The 17,020-nt window shown below is 38.8% G+C and overlaps 1 protein-coding gene and 1 long non-coding RNA gene across 2 annotated transcripts in view; both read left to right on the top strand.

Moving 5' to 3' along the window:
- Positions 1 to 677: 677 nt before the first annotated feature.
- On the top strand, positions 678 to 3,821 carry LOC140149035 (uncharacterized). Its single transcript, XR_011858550.1, has 2 exons — positions 678 to 852; positions 3,502 to 3,821. It is a non-coding gene; the product is annotated as an uncharacterized lncRNA (long non-coding RNA).
- Positions 3,822 to 11,781: 7,960 nt separating this feature from the next.
- Positions 11,782 to 17,020, top strand: part of LOC140147460 (fibrocystin-L-like) — a gene marked incomplete at its 3' end in the record, with an annotated part of 86,734 nt that continues 81,495 nt past the window's right edge. The window contains exon 1 of the mRNA XM_072169238.1: positions 11,782 to 11,859. Within this exon, the coding sequence (XP_072025339.1) occupies positions 11,782 to 11,859 (78 nt within the window). The remainder of the gene's footprint in view (positions 11,860 to 17,020) is intronic.

The raw sequence follows: 17,020 nt of genomic DNA, 5'->3' as shown, positions 1-17,020 counted from the left end.
CTTATCCCTGCGAGAAGTCTTGAGAGGGGATGAGGGAGGAAGAGGGTATAGGAGGGATATGGAGAATGAACAGGGAGAGTGAGAGAGGACAAAAAGAAAGAAAGAAAGAGGGGGAAGAGAGAGAAGGAGAGCGAGGGAGTGATAAAGTTAATGTAGGCCTTATAGTAAAGAATAAGTACAGAGAAAGAAAAGAAAGGAAAATAAATGTAATAATAATAATTATAGAAACTTAACACATAACGGCACTAAGCAGCCATTCGATGACATCAATTCCGTTGTGCGTTACGTAATTAAAGAGTCCAGTCAGATGTATTTCGAACCTGCCAAGCACAAGTCACCCAATTTCGAAAACTGGACGTTGAATGTACACTCTCATGAATTTTCCAATATGTCAGCGCTCTAATAAGACACAATATTATTCCTTTGGTGAAGAATAACAAAATTGAAATGTGATGGAAATCGTACATTATGGCTTTAAGGATTCAAACTTCGATTACTGAATGAGCTCGACAAATCTGAGATAAGCACCAGTGATGTCACAGCTAGGCATCAAAAATGATGCAGCCATTTGGACATTAATCATCATTATTATTTATCACCTTTAATATTTTTGTATATCCTTGTGGTTGTTGTTGCTGTTATTATTATTATTATTATTATTATTATTGACATTATAGATAAGCCAGGAAGAATGCAGTGAACTAGTGAGTAATTTTCTTGATGGTGGCGCAAAAGCCAGGACTAGTGGTATCAATGTAAACGGCGTGAAATATTTGTGTCTCCGGTGCAGTGACAAGGTGTTAATGGGGAAGAAAGGAGGCGACGGAATCATCGCCTATAAAACAGGACAAAGTAAGTTCATCCCCCTTGTGATTATTAATGAATGATTTAGAATGTTTGTTATCTAACAATGATAAAATCAGGAATGATACGAATAAAGCTGAATTATACTCAATCGCTTTTGCAGAAAAGCGATTTTCACGCATGCTCAATGTTTACGTACATTTCCAGAGCGTCAAGCCGATCAATCGATTCAAATCGCGGAGTCAAAAACGACGTCGCTTTTGCAAGTTGAAGAAATCTCAACTTCCCAGCGATATCGCTTGACACGTGAATGCGTCAACCAATCATATACAACCAACTGGATCTATTATTTTGCTAATTAATTTACCTTTCTCGATTTGTAACTTTTGGTGATGAATTAATTCAAAACAATAATTAATGACAGCAACTGATGTTTTAAAAATGTATTTTGTGGCATTAGAATATTTTAATTGTCGTCTGCAATTGCTATCGCCGTGATAAGTATAAATGCAAAAGCGACGGGCGATGCATCGAAAAATTCGGCGATTGCCCAACGCTTTTCAAAAGCGTTTAATCGCAATCGCTCGGCGATTGAGTATAAATTCAGCTTAATTATGTTCTGAAATATTTATTTCTAACCAATTGTTTACGTGCAGTAGAAATTTCAGTTGAACGAACCTGACATAGCGTGACGATTTCGCGTACACTGCGCGATGCACGCCAGCATGTGCGAACCATGCCAACTCACTTATGATTGGTTTGTATTGTATCCAAGTCGTGCGTTCGCGTTCAAGTGTAATTTGAAATACGCGATATACGATCGCAATGGAAAATCTAAAATTCGATCTTAATGGGCCACACAGCGAACGCCTATGCTTCTAGGCATTCTAGAAACCGTGGCGAAAACTTGGGTCAAAATACTTTTTTTTATTTAATTATAAACTTCCTAATTTCAGATTTAGGTAAAGATATTTTTTTAAGAAATTCACAGAAAATTGCAGGACGACACGTATTTGTGAGCGAAAGAGAAGCACTATTTACCATCGCAGTTGGACAGGCAAATAAAGAAACGTTGCAAGGAGGCCAGAGAGACCTGGCTGAATAGTGAATGTGCCAAAATTGAGAGTCAATTTGGAGAGAATCAGAATGTGTACCAGAGGATAAATGAGATCTCAGGCAGGAAATCAGACTGTTTAAGCTCTGGGTGCATCAAGGCAAAGAATGGTACTATGCTGGTAAGGAAAGATGGGGTAACGAAAAGATGGAATGAATATGTTGGCGAGTTATTTCACGACGTAAGGGATTGTATACCAAGCTTTCCAGATTTTATTGAGGGTCCAAAGATATTGCAGTCAGAGGTTCGATCAGTTATAAAAAAGGATGAGCTGCCGGGCCAGATGGAATAGTTGTTGAAATGATTGAAGCATTAGAGGAATTGAGAAACTGACAGGAGTCATCAACAGGATGTATGATAATGGAAGAAAATCAATCTTTATTGCTCTTCCCAAGAAACCTGGCGCTGTGGATTGTGAACAACAACGTACAATTAGCCTTATGAGCCATGTTACAAAGATAATTCTAAGAATCCTGTTACTCCGTGCAAGAAGTAGAATAAAACCTGAGATTGGTAAAGAGCAGTTCGGCTTTGTAGAGGATGCTAGTACCAGGAATGCGATTTATGTCTTGATATTTTTCATATTTTTGATATATAACAGTCCTCGAAGTAAATTATTTGATATCAGAAGGACATTCTTCGTATTCAGAATGCAATTCGATATGTGTGCTCTAATGTCCCACAATAAATACTGTCCAAACGTTCACACCCCAGCCCTTAAGAGAGGGGTCAGACAGGGATGTGTGATGTCACCAGATCTCTTTAATTATTACAGTGAGTCTTGTGTATGTGGACATAACATCACGAACATAACATATGCAGATGACACTGTCCTATTAGCCGAGTCTCATGATCTGCAAAGGCTTCTTGATGTGGTGGTTCAGGAAAATGAGAGGAAACGTTTATCGTTAAATTGCAAGAAGACAGAATGTATGCCAAAACCCAACATGCATATTGAAGGTGACAGATCAAAGTATTAAGCAAGTTTCCTCCTTCAACTACTAGTACCTTGGCAGTCTAATCAGAGAAGATGCAAGAAAGATGTATTAACATGATTAAGGAGGTAAAGAGAAGATGCATTGGCTATGTCAATCAAAATTACGGGATAAGTCTGCTTCACTATTAAAGTAGTACGCACGTTGTTATCATACACACGTACGTCAGTAAATTTTAGGCTAAAACGGTACTACGATACCAAACTCCCTAACAACCGTCACTGCAACTGCCGATGTGTCAATTAAACTGCCGAGAAGTGACTTCACTTTTATTACAGGGATTGAATACGAGTGTCACGGCCCTGGTTTAAGCAACATCATCAACAAAATATCTATTCCTCATAATATTCATTAAGGACGTCGTGAACATTCAACTGTACCTCCGTTACAGCCCTTGTGTCCGGGACTCGCGGAGGGGTACGGCTTATATAGAAACACATTATGTGTTTGCAATCGGACCACAATCTGGTCACGGACCTTTTATGAATCTTTCTAATCATATTGAATGACAAAGTCCCACCAAAACTGTCACATGGATGGACAAAAATCATTTTAACTCAGTATGTTTTTATTTTTGTTTCATTTCAGCTGTGGTGGTTGGCATCCATGGCAGCGAGACACCACCGGAGCAATGTAACAAGGTTCTGGAAAAGTTTTCCGAGTTCCTTTCCTCAACTGGATATTAAACACAAGGCATGTAAATACATCCGAAATAAGAAAGTCCCACTATTTTGTGTGGCCATAACTTTCAGCACAATTGACATACCGTAAAAACTCGATTGTTAACATAATGTGCTTACTATCGAGCGCTTTTAAAACATGCAAACATACATACATACATAAAGGTATTTATAAAGCGCCTTTAAAATTTATCAAAGCGCTGAACAAGGAGAGAAAGGATGGAAAAAGTGGCACAGCGGAACAAGAAAGAAGATAACTGAAAAGGTGAGTTTTCAGTTTCTTCCTGAAAACTGGAATTGATGGAGACTCCTGATGGCTTTAGGGAGTTTGTTCCATTCCCTTGGGCCAGAGACAGAGAAGGTATTTAAACCAGATCCTCTATGTGCCCATGAAGTGCTCCATCCACAAAAGTAACGGCCGCTGAGCAAATCATCGATACACATAGTTAGATACGAAAAGGAAGTCGCTAAATCTTGTTCGCGAATAGACTCCGAGATGCTTTGACTTTCAGCTCTGATTTATTCGTGCATTGATCGGGTACATATTGCCATTAAACCATCTGACGTTCATTTTTGCAAAACTATTCAATCACTATGGAAATAACAAAAAAATGGTCGGTTGCTAGGCCGTTGAGGTCAATAACCTTATGGGTCAGGTCATGACAGCAAACGCGTTAAATGCAAGCGGTGTCCAACACGCGCGGTAAGTGGCGAGTCACGCACCTGCGAGTACACGGCACCATAGTTTCACGCGCATTACCGCGCATGGTATGGACGCACTTAATGTTGGCTTACCGCGAGTAGGCCTACGTAGGCCTAGATGTGTACGTGACTGACTTCTTCTTTGAGACAGTGGCGGATCCAGGAATTTGGGAAAGGGGGGCACACTCGAAGTTTTTGCCGCCACCTTTTTGAATGGCCACGAAGCACCATTGTGTCACGCGCCATGCAGGGAGTTGTGTCCCCTTATAGAGTTGGAAACTTGGTCAAAGTAAATGCCTTGAAGCCATTTTGTGGAGATCATTGCGTGTAAACTGATGAAAAAGGAGTTCATAGGGTGACAGATTTGCAGAAAAAGTTCACTTTTTCAGAGGGAATGTAAAATGTAGCCAACAGTAGATTAATAAATAAATAAATAAATAAATAAATAAATAATCAGCGATTGGATAGAATTTGGCGCGATTCGAAAAGTTGCAGAGTGGTATCAACCATACATAGACCGCGCTCAGAGATGACTCATACCGATGGATGGCATACACTGACCGCCACTCACTTCAGGCGAGTGGAACACGTGGTTACGGCATGTAATTATATCAACCACTTAATCTGTTTTGAATTTGCAACTTTCCAAATCGCATCAAACTCCATTCTATCGTGAATTTCTTGAAGCTATGGTAACTCAAATGAAGTAGTGGTGACTTTCTTATTTGGAAGTATTTACATAATTAAAGTAGATTCAACGCTCTTGTGTATGTATTTCCTTTGCAACAAAATGCAGTGCTTGCTTTTTGCTCTGGTATATGGTAAATTTCGGTGCGATTTGATTCCTTTGTCCGGTACATTCCCAGCGAACACAAAATGTTATAGAGAACACCATTGTATGTCAGGTTATATATTGGGTATAAAACGTTTTAATAATATTCATTTTTGAAAACTTTACTACATAAAACATTCTGACACAATGTTTATTTAGTATTGACAAAATATTTTGTGGAAATGTTTGCCAAAAATATTTTGCAATAACATTTTGATAACATGTTTTTGTAGTGTTTTTCCATATGAAACGTTTTAAAAACGTTTTCATGACCTCTATATAACCGGACATTAAAGACCCATATAAAATAACAGATGTGGAAATAGGAATATAAACTGACCAGTAGATACCAGTTGTAGTCCAACTAATTCATGGCATATTAGATGGCCTAGGGGAAAGTTGGCCCATACATTACTCGTTGACTGCCGATAAACGTCCCAATAAATCGGACTTAGTCACCGGTCAGTTCTCATGATAGATTTCCATGGCTAACGATGGTTAACTATGAAAACATGTTAAAGGACATCAAGAAAATTTTCTAAGTTATTTATTTTGAGCTCTTTCGAGTATCGACGAGTAATTCTGTAGATTTAGGTTTTGTCTGTGACTGCTATGTGAGGCCGTCGTAGGTCGTACGGGGCTCAAACTCGGTGGGTGGGTGTAGCTCTGTCCTGGCAAGAAGAAGTTTATGTTCGTTAAGTCATCCGACCCCGGGGCCCCCCCCTCCCAGGGGTCATTTGAGTTCAAATGACTAAAAACTGTCATATGGGCATGAAACTAGGTCGTACGAGGCTCAAACTCGGTTGGTGGGTGTAGTTCTGTCCTGGCAAGAAGAAGTTTATGTTCGTTAAGTCATCCGACCCCGGGGCCCCCTCCCAGGGGTCATTTGAGGTCAAATGACTAAAAACTGTCATATGGGCATGAAACTAGGTCGTACGAGGCTCAAACTCGGTGGGTGGGTGTAGTTCTGTCCTGGCAAGAAGAAGTTTATGTTCGTTAAGTCATCCGACCCCGGGGCCCCCTCCCAGGGGTCATTTGAGGTCAAATGACTAAAAACTGTCATATGGGCATGAAACTAGGTCGTACGGGGCTCAAACTCGGTGGGTGGGTATAGTTCTGTGCTGGCAAGAAGATGTTTATGTTCGTTAAGTCATCTGACCACGGGGTCCCCTCCCAGGGGTCATCTAAGGTCAAATTAGTAAAAACTCATATATGGGCATGAAACTTGGTAGGTACAGTCAACATTTAGAGTTATAAGTTTAGGTCATTTTGGGGTCATCCAATGTCACCCTGGGGTCATCTGAGGTCAAATTACTAAAAACTGTCATATGGGCATGAAACTTGTGGGTACAGTCAAGGGTACATGCCACAAAATAGCTTTCCATAGACTTTACGTGCAAAATAGGGGTCACGTTTTAGGCTATAAGTCGAGTTACGTCTTACTTTGAAATATATATTTGATATCATCTTAATCAGAACAAAATTCTGCATAACATATCTGAAAATGACACCATATTTTAGGTCTACTTTTTGAGAAAAATAGCGCTATATAAAAAGACCCGATTTTCCCGTGTTTACGTCCGACTGCTAACCGCGTTTTGACCTCGTGTGTTCATGCGCTCATCATCGTAAACATCACTCAAATTTTCGCGTTTTCTGTTCAAATTAGTAGAGATCACATTCACAAGTTCTAGCAAAACACGATTTGCAACACTAAAATTGTTAATATTGTACCGATTTTGCACATTTTTTATGCAAAGTTGGGACTATAGTCGTGATAAACTTTTACCGGAAACCGCTTCACACGCGGATTTAGTGGCATGCACCCTCAACATTTAGAGTTATAAGTTTAGGTCATTTTGGGGTCATCCAATGTCACCCTGGGGTCATCTGAGGTCAAATTACTAAAAACTGTCATATGGGCATGAAGCTTGTGGGTACAGTCAACATTTAGAGACAAATTTTTGGAAGGTTATTTTGGGGGTCGCCAGGGGTCATCTGAGGTCAAATTAGTAAAAATGGTCATATGGGCATGTCACCATCAGCCTGGTAATCGCGCCCAGCCGAGAACCGCCAAATATGGGTAACCGCCTAGTCTATTTTAAAACTGATGCATCAATGACTATGTTCATCATGTCATATAGAGGCCTTGCATGCGACGTATCATCCCGTAAATATGGCGGACTACTCAAATGCATTCAACAACAGCATGATTGCAATCTACCGTGACAGTTCGTCTCACACACATAATCCTGCACTACGATCAAATAGGTTGATGACAACATTTGATTGAATGGACTGCACTCCGCCATAACTACGGTGAAGGACACCGGTTGAAAACCTTTGTTTGGAGCCAATCAATAATTTCATGCAGGGCCTCTATTGTATCATTCTCACATAGATATAGAAATACTAAATTCGTTCACTATCTATATTTTACTTCTAGTAGAGCTCCAATCTAAGGGTTAAAGTAATGTTTTAGGTTAGGTTAGGATTTTTTTAAAGTACCCAGTACAGTGAACCTTATGGTACAAATGCGCGCGAAAATTTTAGCATAGGCCTATTGAAACTAAACTGGTGAAATATGGGACAAAAGCGGAATAAATTCGCGCAAAGCGCTAAAAATGGCATTTTGTGGCTATAAAATGGCCAAATATGAGGTTAATTTCGACACAAACCAATACACACGCGTCAATATTGGGGGGTAATTATATTGACCATCCCCCTGGCAAAATATTGTGGCATTTATCCCCCCGATCTACGCCTATGTAATTTAGAGCCCTCTGACTCCATCGGTCTCCCTCTCCCTTCTCTCTCCTTCCCCCCCCCCCCATCCTTCCTTTTTTTCTTCCTCCCGGAAACTCTAAGTAATAGGCACAAAGGACCAATATGCGATACGTAATCTATTTCCTCTTCTTTCTATATCTAACCTCCTTGGGCCTACATATTATTATTAGTACTGATATATCATACGCTGGCGAAATTACGTAATTAATCGGATTAATTAACATACTGAGCAATAGGTGAATTTTGACAAAAGGAGTTGTCCTTGTCAATTTGTAGACATGTACTTTTGATTATTTACATAGCTTCTTCTCCAATCACTGTGTAAACATCCATCCAAAAATCTGATTGCTATTATTATATGGATATTATTATATGGATGAATGGACATATCACAAAAGGATTGCTTATCTCAATAGGGCATGTACTTAAGCATTTTTTTTTAACTGACCGGCGTTATTGGGCGTTTTATCGGAGGTCACCGAGTAATGCCGAAGATCAAAATCGATTTTATGTATTGTGTATGTATCATAGGACGCTCGTATTAATTGTCTCTATGCGCTTGAGAATTCAACAATATAAATAATGGTAGCTCTATTATAATACACATTAATGTTTTAAGCAGATAAAATTCCAAAATATAATATGTTTTCTGCCTTTGCTTGTCACGTGGTAGGCCTATGTTGAAGTTGCGATTATATTTTTAAATAAGTTTCAGATGAATAACAATAAGACAAGTGGCCGAGTGGTCTAAGGCGCTAGGCTTATAGAGTACTAAGCGTTGCGCCGTGAGTTCGAACCCCGCCTCTGCCAAACTTTAAAAGAAGTAAATTAAAATTTGACTTTTTTTAATTTCATATTTGGGAAATGTGACTGGGAGAATTTATGTATGGTGTGGAGTGGTGTGATAGGGCATGTACTTTAACTGGCCGGCGCGGTCCGGTGACTAAGTCTTTATTGGGCGTTTTATCGGCAGTCAACGAGTAATGATTTGCAAGACTATCCTTGCCTTCAAGGTGAAACAAATTTACTCAGGTTACCCTCTGGCCATGGGCTGGCCTGGTGTCAGATCTTACCCAGGGAAAGATGACATTCCAATATTGGCCTTTAGGCCTAAGTGTGATTAAAATGTTTATAACGTTTAAAAAACATTTTGTGCTAACTGGTTTGTTCATCTCAACATGCTCAATGTGTATAGTCTCTGTTGCATAACGGCGCTGCTTTTGTCGTAACGGTCACGTAGTATAACAGTAGTATCACTCGTCACGTGATTATTATCATTTATTTTACTGTTATTTCCATAATTATCAATTCAATTAATTCTTTGTTTTAGTTAGTTCAGTATTATATGTATAGTCCTGTAGTTGTAACGTCACCACCTCTGATCACCACCAAACAATTCAATTATAATCTTGTCAAAATATGCTGATATATGACAAAATTTTTGGAAAAATCCTCATTTATACGTACGTAGCCTACATGTACAACTCGCATCCCTGAGGGTAATCAGGCGACACTTGTGGTAATAGAACCAACTTGTTGTCATACAATTTTAATTGAAATAACTTCCAACTCAGGGTGCATGTTTTACCTCTATAATATCGGTCTTAAATATTGTTAAAGTTTGTTTCAAGCCATTATGTGTGATTTGCTCCACAGCAACGTCCTCAATTTTTCCCGAATTTTTACTTTTTGCATGATTGTATTGCCCAATGGTGTACTAAAATACCACGTGAAAGACAGTCTGAATTGCTCTAATTACAGTAAAATGTAAGGTTTTATAATAAATCCGGAGATCTATGGTTTTATTCCGAGGTCACCAATCGAGTGATGGCTAAACACATCACGGGCATTATGTATCATTGAATCAGTGACGTATAAACTGTGTGATATTGCTATTCGTCTTACGTCTTGTTGTATAAACGGTGTGCATATCGCTAGCCTAATCGTCTTACGTCTTGTTTGAACGACACAGCTGCGTGAAGTTACGCTAATAATCATGATAAGAATACGATCGGTGATACACGCATTGTAGGTGCTGGAATGAAATAGCAATTTTCTTCGGTTTACCTCATTTATTTGCCTCGAAATTAAAAGGGGACAATGTGATCAGTGAAAACTAACATGTAAACTGGAATAATTATATTCTTGATGCAAATCACACATTATGGCTTTAATTTTTCTTATTTGTTTACATTTTATAGAACAATTTGCTCTCTAGTATACTGAATAGTTATTTTATCAATTTTTATACATATTTTGGTAGTATTTTTCCTTATCTGCAAGTTGATATTATTCCAGTATAAATAAATATTCAAATGCTATCGTATATTATGAACTATGGGCATGTAATAATGATTAACTTTTACTTAATGATGAGTATGGTAGGCCTATACAAGAAAATGAGCTTCAATAGCTTGTACAAACAAGCTTGAAAACTTTGCAAATACTTACTGTTAAAGTCTATTCAATTACACTAGTGAATCTGAAGAGTGTTCGCCCTATTTTTTTCTGACCAGCCTAGCGATGTCAATTTTATGGTTAGGGATGACCTGATTAGCCCATGTGAAAGCCCTATGTCTTGGCTATATACGGCCACAATCCCAGAACTATAGGCCTTACAATAGCAACAGGATAGAGCAAAGAACAAAGTTTTGCAAAGTGGCGAAGTTGCCCCATATTGGGGCAGGTTCGCCCATATGGTGGGGTAAGTTCACCCTTATCACAAAAAAGGTTTCAACATTGCATAACAATAACATATTCAATGCAAACATTTAGCAAGAGTAACAGGGCATTCATTCTCTTCTGGGGAGTCACTAAATTTGTTGCAGGGGTCGGGTCAGGGTAAAATGTAGGGGTCCAAAGTGAGCTTAAACGTATCATGTTTACAACTTCGGGGAGAAATGGATTAGGACATAAACGGTGGTATGAGTAATACCGATATCACATAACTTTAAAAAAACATGTTTTCAGTAGTTTTACCTTGTTTAATGGTTTAATTACCAATATTTTGCATAATACGCTGATGGGGCAGGTCCGCCCTCCAGTTTGGGGTAAGTCCGCCCGGGGAAGATATAGGGCGAACATGCTCCATCCTCAAAAGGGCGAACGAGCCCCTTGTGCACATTTTTGTATTTTCTTTGGGGTATGCAAAACACAAATCGAATAAGGAGTTTATAACTGCATTAAATCTTTGACAAATCCCATATGTTCCCAATACAGATTTCCATTAAAACAATCTGTATTTATGTATCAATGATAATACAACATTATGAATGCAAGAAAAAATTACGTTTTGGTGTAATTTTTTTGTTTTGGCTGCAGTTCGATGAACACGTCCCTGTATGTCGCGTAGCTAATATGAGAAGTTTATAATGACCTATGTCACCTAATTTTGCCATCACCAAATTCCCTGATAGCCGTAGTGCTGAGAAACAAGGGGTGGGCGAACCTGCCCCTAGGGCGAACACTCCCCGCTCTCCCCTACATTTCAGATTTCCATTATACTTGCCAAAATACAGCATAAAAGACATGTTTTGGAAACTAAATAATTTACACAGTTTAAGATTTATGACACAATAGAATTTACATAACAAGAAAATTCATCATTTAGTATTTGAATTAAATAAACATATTTCTCAAATTATAAAACAACGGTGGTGATGCAACTGCAAATTTAACTTTTGCAAAGCTAATCATGCCATGGGTTGGCGATGCATGGGTGACCATCAAACTTTGCAAACATGGCAAAAATACAAATTAATAGCCGTTATAAATTTGTTGAGCATATGACCTACTTAGGCCTATACTGACTTTAAAATTGCTGTTTCAATAATTTTTAGCAGTTGACTAGGAAAAAGTACTAAAACCATGATACTAGGGACAAATAAGCGGGCAAATAAGAGGCAGAGCGGAGCTAGAAGAGGGTGTGAGAGACTGAGAGAGGATGTGAGCTAATGGGGGAACAGTGGAAAGAACGGGAGGATAGGTGACACGGGGGGGGGGCAACAACGGAGAAGTTGATTAAAATGAATTAAATGAAACGACCGATCAATCGATAATAAATTAGGGAGTTGGTAAAATTGTTCACAATAAAAACTCGGAGGGTGGTGATGCATTTGTAAAATTGCATTTATTTGCGAACCGCGAAAGACGGGTGACCGCTAAATAAATCCCTATATATCCCAGGGTATCATCTGGCATAAATCCATCAACCCAGGGGCTATTTTAGGAGAAAAAAGTCACTGCACGTTGGCGAATGTAAAGTCTCGATGATCAACCAGCTGTTATAAGCTTGCAGGGATGGGTGGGGGAGGTTCCCCTCCAGTTTTGGAGATTTGTAAAAATCAGGCATTTTAGTAACTCATTTTTGACTTAAGTTACCTTAAAGTCTTTTAGTAACGCCTTCGAGATTTCCAAGTTGATCATATTATACGATATTTACTTCTTTTTTGGCAAACGTAACCAATTGCATTTGATCATAATTTGGTTTACTTTATTGTGTTAAAAATTATTTTATTTTATGACCACTCAAACAGTAAAAACTTTCTTCTGTTGAGGTGTTTATTACTGACAACATAATCCCCACTATCTTGTTTTCAAACCATGCACGCACCGTATAGTCACATCTGGGAAGAATACATGGATTTGTGCACAAAAGATCTAGATCCTGAAAGTAAACGTCAGGTAACCTACTTTTAGCCTTGGTTCAAGGCATTAGGCTGTTTTTTAGGGCGCCAGCTACGGCTGGGGCACTTTATTTAGCTGGGGCACTTTATTGGCATGACTTTGTGAAAAGCTTCTAATTTCACTCTTGCTAGATTTACTTCGCAATAATATTATTGTTTTGCTTAAAGTATGCCCAGCTTAGAAATAAAACCACAATTTGCTTGGATTTGTTTTTATTATTGTTTACAAATATGCACGGGATGAAATCTTGTGCGTATAATCTTTGTTTGAAATACAAAATTAATGGACTGATAAAAACACCAAATAAACCTAGACCTTTGACCCAGTTTACCGCCTCTTAGAACCTGATAGAGAGATGGCGCTATTACGATCGCAGAGTAGACCTATGATCCAGGTGAATAGCGACACCTTTACACCTTTTCTCACTGCAATAAAAATTCTTTACTTTTCCTAATCTTTCTTTGCTTACTATGCTAATGTTACATATGTTACATGATTGTTTTAAAGAAAAAAACTGTATCCAAACGGTTACATTTCAGCCCCGGGTGGAACTTCAATATGAAATGGATATAGGCCTAGGTGTAGGGCTGGCCAGTATTAGGGCATCCGGTGATAGCAAAATATAAAAAATATAAGGTCATTGCAAGCCTGAGAGCATGATTTTTGGCATTCTGTGAGAGCAAAATTAGTGTACAATATATAGGGTCATTGGGTGAGAGAGGGACAGTTTGGATCTAAATTAGGGGGGAGTGCCCCCCCCCCCGATTTTCAGCACATCACGTCAAAGCTCCCATTGGGCGCCCTATTCCTTTTTTAAAGGAATTTTTATCTCTCTCGCTCACTATTTTCTTTAAAAATTGTTTAGTTTATTCACCATGGTTTAAATGGCTCTACTGCTTAAGTATTTTTTTTTGTTGCTTTTTTTAAAATTTATATATCATATTCTTAAACACTTGAGAACGTTACCGCAATCTTATTGGTTCTTACCCGTGTGATATGAGGTAATTTCTTGCAAATTGTAGGATTTAATTTGATTAAAATTTGTAATACTCTTATTTGAACTGAAGTGTTAAAGAATGAGAATAAAGGTATTGTTTTTATACAGGGGAAAGAAGAATTACGAATCGCACACAAGCACATTTAAACATGAAATTACAAATGGAAACATAACATGCATAGGCAGATATACCAGAGAAAAACCTCTGGACATACCTGCCTGTGCGGGGACTTGAACCCCATACCTCTCGCTTGTCGGGCGAGCGCTATAACCACTGAGCTACACAGACTGTCCCTGATAAACAGGACTCAAGTCTGGTACTTATGGATATGAGCAGTCTTTCCCCTGTATATTGATATATTAAGAATAACGATTAAGCATCATTAATTTGATCTCGTGCGCTAGTTGTAATGTTTGAATGTTTCCATGTTCCAGTGTATGCCCGGGGGGGGGGCACTTCAATATGAAATGGATATAGGTGTAGGGCTGGCACTTTCGCACTAAGGGGCATTCGGTGAGAGCGAAATGTAAAAAATATGGGGTCATTGGGTGAGAGCATGATTTTTGGCATTCGGTGAGAGCAAAATGTAAAAAATATGGGGTCATTGGGTGAGAACATGACAGAAAGGAAAACGAGCAAGGTACACCAACTTGATGTGGGGAAACAAGTAAAATACAGACTAGACAATATGCAGGGGGCAAAACCAGCACATGTAGGCATAGGAACTCAGTAGCAAAAGCAAGTTCGATATGCTTTTCAAAAATTACCACTACAGTGAGAAACTGGAGCATGCTTTCCAGGCTCACTGTAGAGCAACCTTTCACTGTAGAGCATCCTTTCACTGTAGAGCATGCTTTCCAGTAGAGCATGCTTTCCAGTTTCTCACTGTAGTAAACTGTGCTTCATTGAAGTAAGACATGCTTATTTTGCTCTGAGCTTATCTTGTTTGCTACTGAGTTCTATTTGAACTTGCCTTCAGTTTTTGACTTGAATTTGTTTTTAAATTACCATATTACAGCATGTAGTTTTTGTTGTTTGCTTTTATATTTTGTTGTCTGTCCCTGAAGAAGAGCAGTTTATCTGCTCGAAACGTCGGTTGTTTTTTGTCCGTTTAGTGTTTGACTGCTATGTACACAGTGATTTTCATCACTTCCAGTGTACTGCTTTCCTGACACTTTTGTGGGCTCTGGAATTGGCAATTTTTGGCCATCGAACTTTGCTTATTTTGTGCCTACTCTGGATGTTTGGTTTAGCGTGTCTGTTTATATGCACAGTGATTTTCATCACATGTTCTAGTGCAGTTTTGTATTACCATTGATCCTTGTTGTTTTTGCAGGTTTAGCACTTTTGTGAGCCTTGAACTGGTAATTTTTGGCTATCGAACTTTGCTTACTTCCTATGCCTACATTTGCTGGTTTTGCCCCCCCCTGCATATTGTCTAGTCTGTATTTTACTTGTTTCCACATCAAGTTGGTGTACCTTGCTCGTTTTCCTTTCTGTTGTTTATATTCAAGGTATCCTCTTGTATCATTTATTGATCCTTGATGTGTTTTGTGTCCTCGTCCGTTGGATTCACCATTACCCACTTTTTTTGAGAACATGACCTTTTTTTAAATGGAATCTTTGGGTGAGAGCCGAAACAGCGCCACAAAAACCTCGAAAATCGAATTTCTGGCTTCAAATTTCATTGTTTTTTCAAAATAAGTAACAAAATCAGTGAAAAATGAAAGTTGCTGTTCAAATTGAACTTGTAAGGGTCTTTGGGTGACATATCAAATGAAAACATAGGGGGTCTTCGGGTGACAGAGCATGTGTTCGTAAAAAAATATGGAGTCTTTGGGTGACAGCGATGCTGAAAAATGGGGTCTTAACAGCCCTACATACGCGTCACCTCCAAAGTTGGAGCCCCCCCCCCCCGGGAGTGTATGATGCGTAGGCCTAAGCCTCTTCCTCTGTTTGTATGATTATATTAGGCTGGCGGGTAAGCATCATTAATTGATCTCGTACACTGGTGTGTAATGTGTTGTTTGTACTGTTCACCCTTGACCTTTGAGACAAGGCGGTAATGAAGTGTTAAGCGTGGTCAGCGCTAAACCATTTACATTGTATCTGAAAATAACCTTTACGGTAGATGCTATATTAAAAGCATTCCTATTGGCATAGAAATTATTCTAAGCACGGATTTTTAATTCTCACTGCACGGATTTTTAATCTCACTGCACAAACGTGCCAGGAGGCACGTTAAAATAGCCCCTGCATCAACCTCAGTAGCGTAGCCAGTGGGGTGGCAAGGGGCCCCCTGATAAAAAATTATAGAAAAAGTGCCCCTATGTCTGACCAAAAATGAAAGAGAAAATCTGGAGGGCAAAGGAAAAGAAAAGGCGCAAGAAGCGCTTTTTTCTACCAAAATTCACCCCGATCATGGTCAAAATAGTGTAACATATTAAATTTTTGAGCGCTACGCGCGCACATTGATACAATAAAGCCATTTTAATCCTAATTATGGGCGAAAATAGTGCAAAATACCAAAATTTTGAACGCTACGCGCACATCGTCCCATTAAAGGAGTATTTCGTGATCCTAGCATCCTCTTTTTATGACATTTTTCCCAACATATTCCCAAAATTTAAGTTGATTCCGATATTGCGTTTGCGAGTTAAGCATGATTATGTGTATTACATTGCTCCATAGACAATACGTGCACCAGAACGAAATTCAAATTTCACGATATCTTTGCTAAACGAATTAATCTGCAAGGAATATTTTATACATAGCCAGATCGAGGTTTCCAGTGATATAAAAATCTTAACTTTTTTTGAGAAAAGTGGGGGAGATGAGGCTGTGGATCACGAAATGCCCTTTTAAGAGGGCGCACCACCAAATCACTTTATTTTCAAAACGTATTGTCGAAATTTGCCCATTTCCAGATCATTTGCTTCCGATAAGTGTTTTCATGACAAAATATGAGAAAAAGTCCCAATGTTTTATTTCAGAGATGGCGTTTTGGCGCGAATTTAGACAATGTCCGGTTTCGAAAATTGAGTGATTTTTTCAGTTTAAATTTACACACTTTTTCTTTGCGGCAAAATAGCAAATAAATTCGACGGTTAGTAATATATTCTGTTGAAAGAATAATATTCTATACATGATTAGCTTTAATTTGATACCAAACTTGATAGATGAAATACGTTTTTGAATTGCTGAGCGCCATCCAAAAGTGCGTCTTTCCCTGTGTATTTCAATGGCGCATTTAATGGTGGTGCGCTCTCTTAAATTAAGCCTTTAATAAACATGATAAAAACAAAACCGGTATATTATTTTTCGTCAGTGCCCCCGAAATTTTATTTTGCCCCTCCTGACCAAGAAAGCTGCCTACGCCCCTGATCAACCTTGGGTCCCCGGAGGGGTCCGCGTCCGTACTG

This window comes from Amphiura filiformis, chromosome 3, assembly GCF_039555335.1.
Source record: "Amphiura filiformis chromosome 3, Afil_fr2py, whole genome shotgun sequence".
In the NCBI taxonomy this organism is placed as follows: domain Eukaryota; kingdom Metazoa; phylum Echinodermata; class Ophiuroidea; order Amphilepidida; family Amphiuridae; genus Amphiura; species Amphiura filiformis.
The sequence above is the reverse complement of the archived record's forward strand: the minus strand, read 5'-3'. Positions and strand labels throughout refer to the sequence as shown.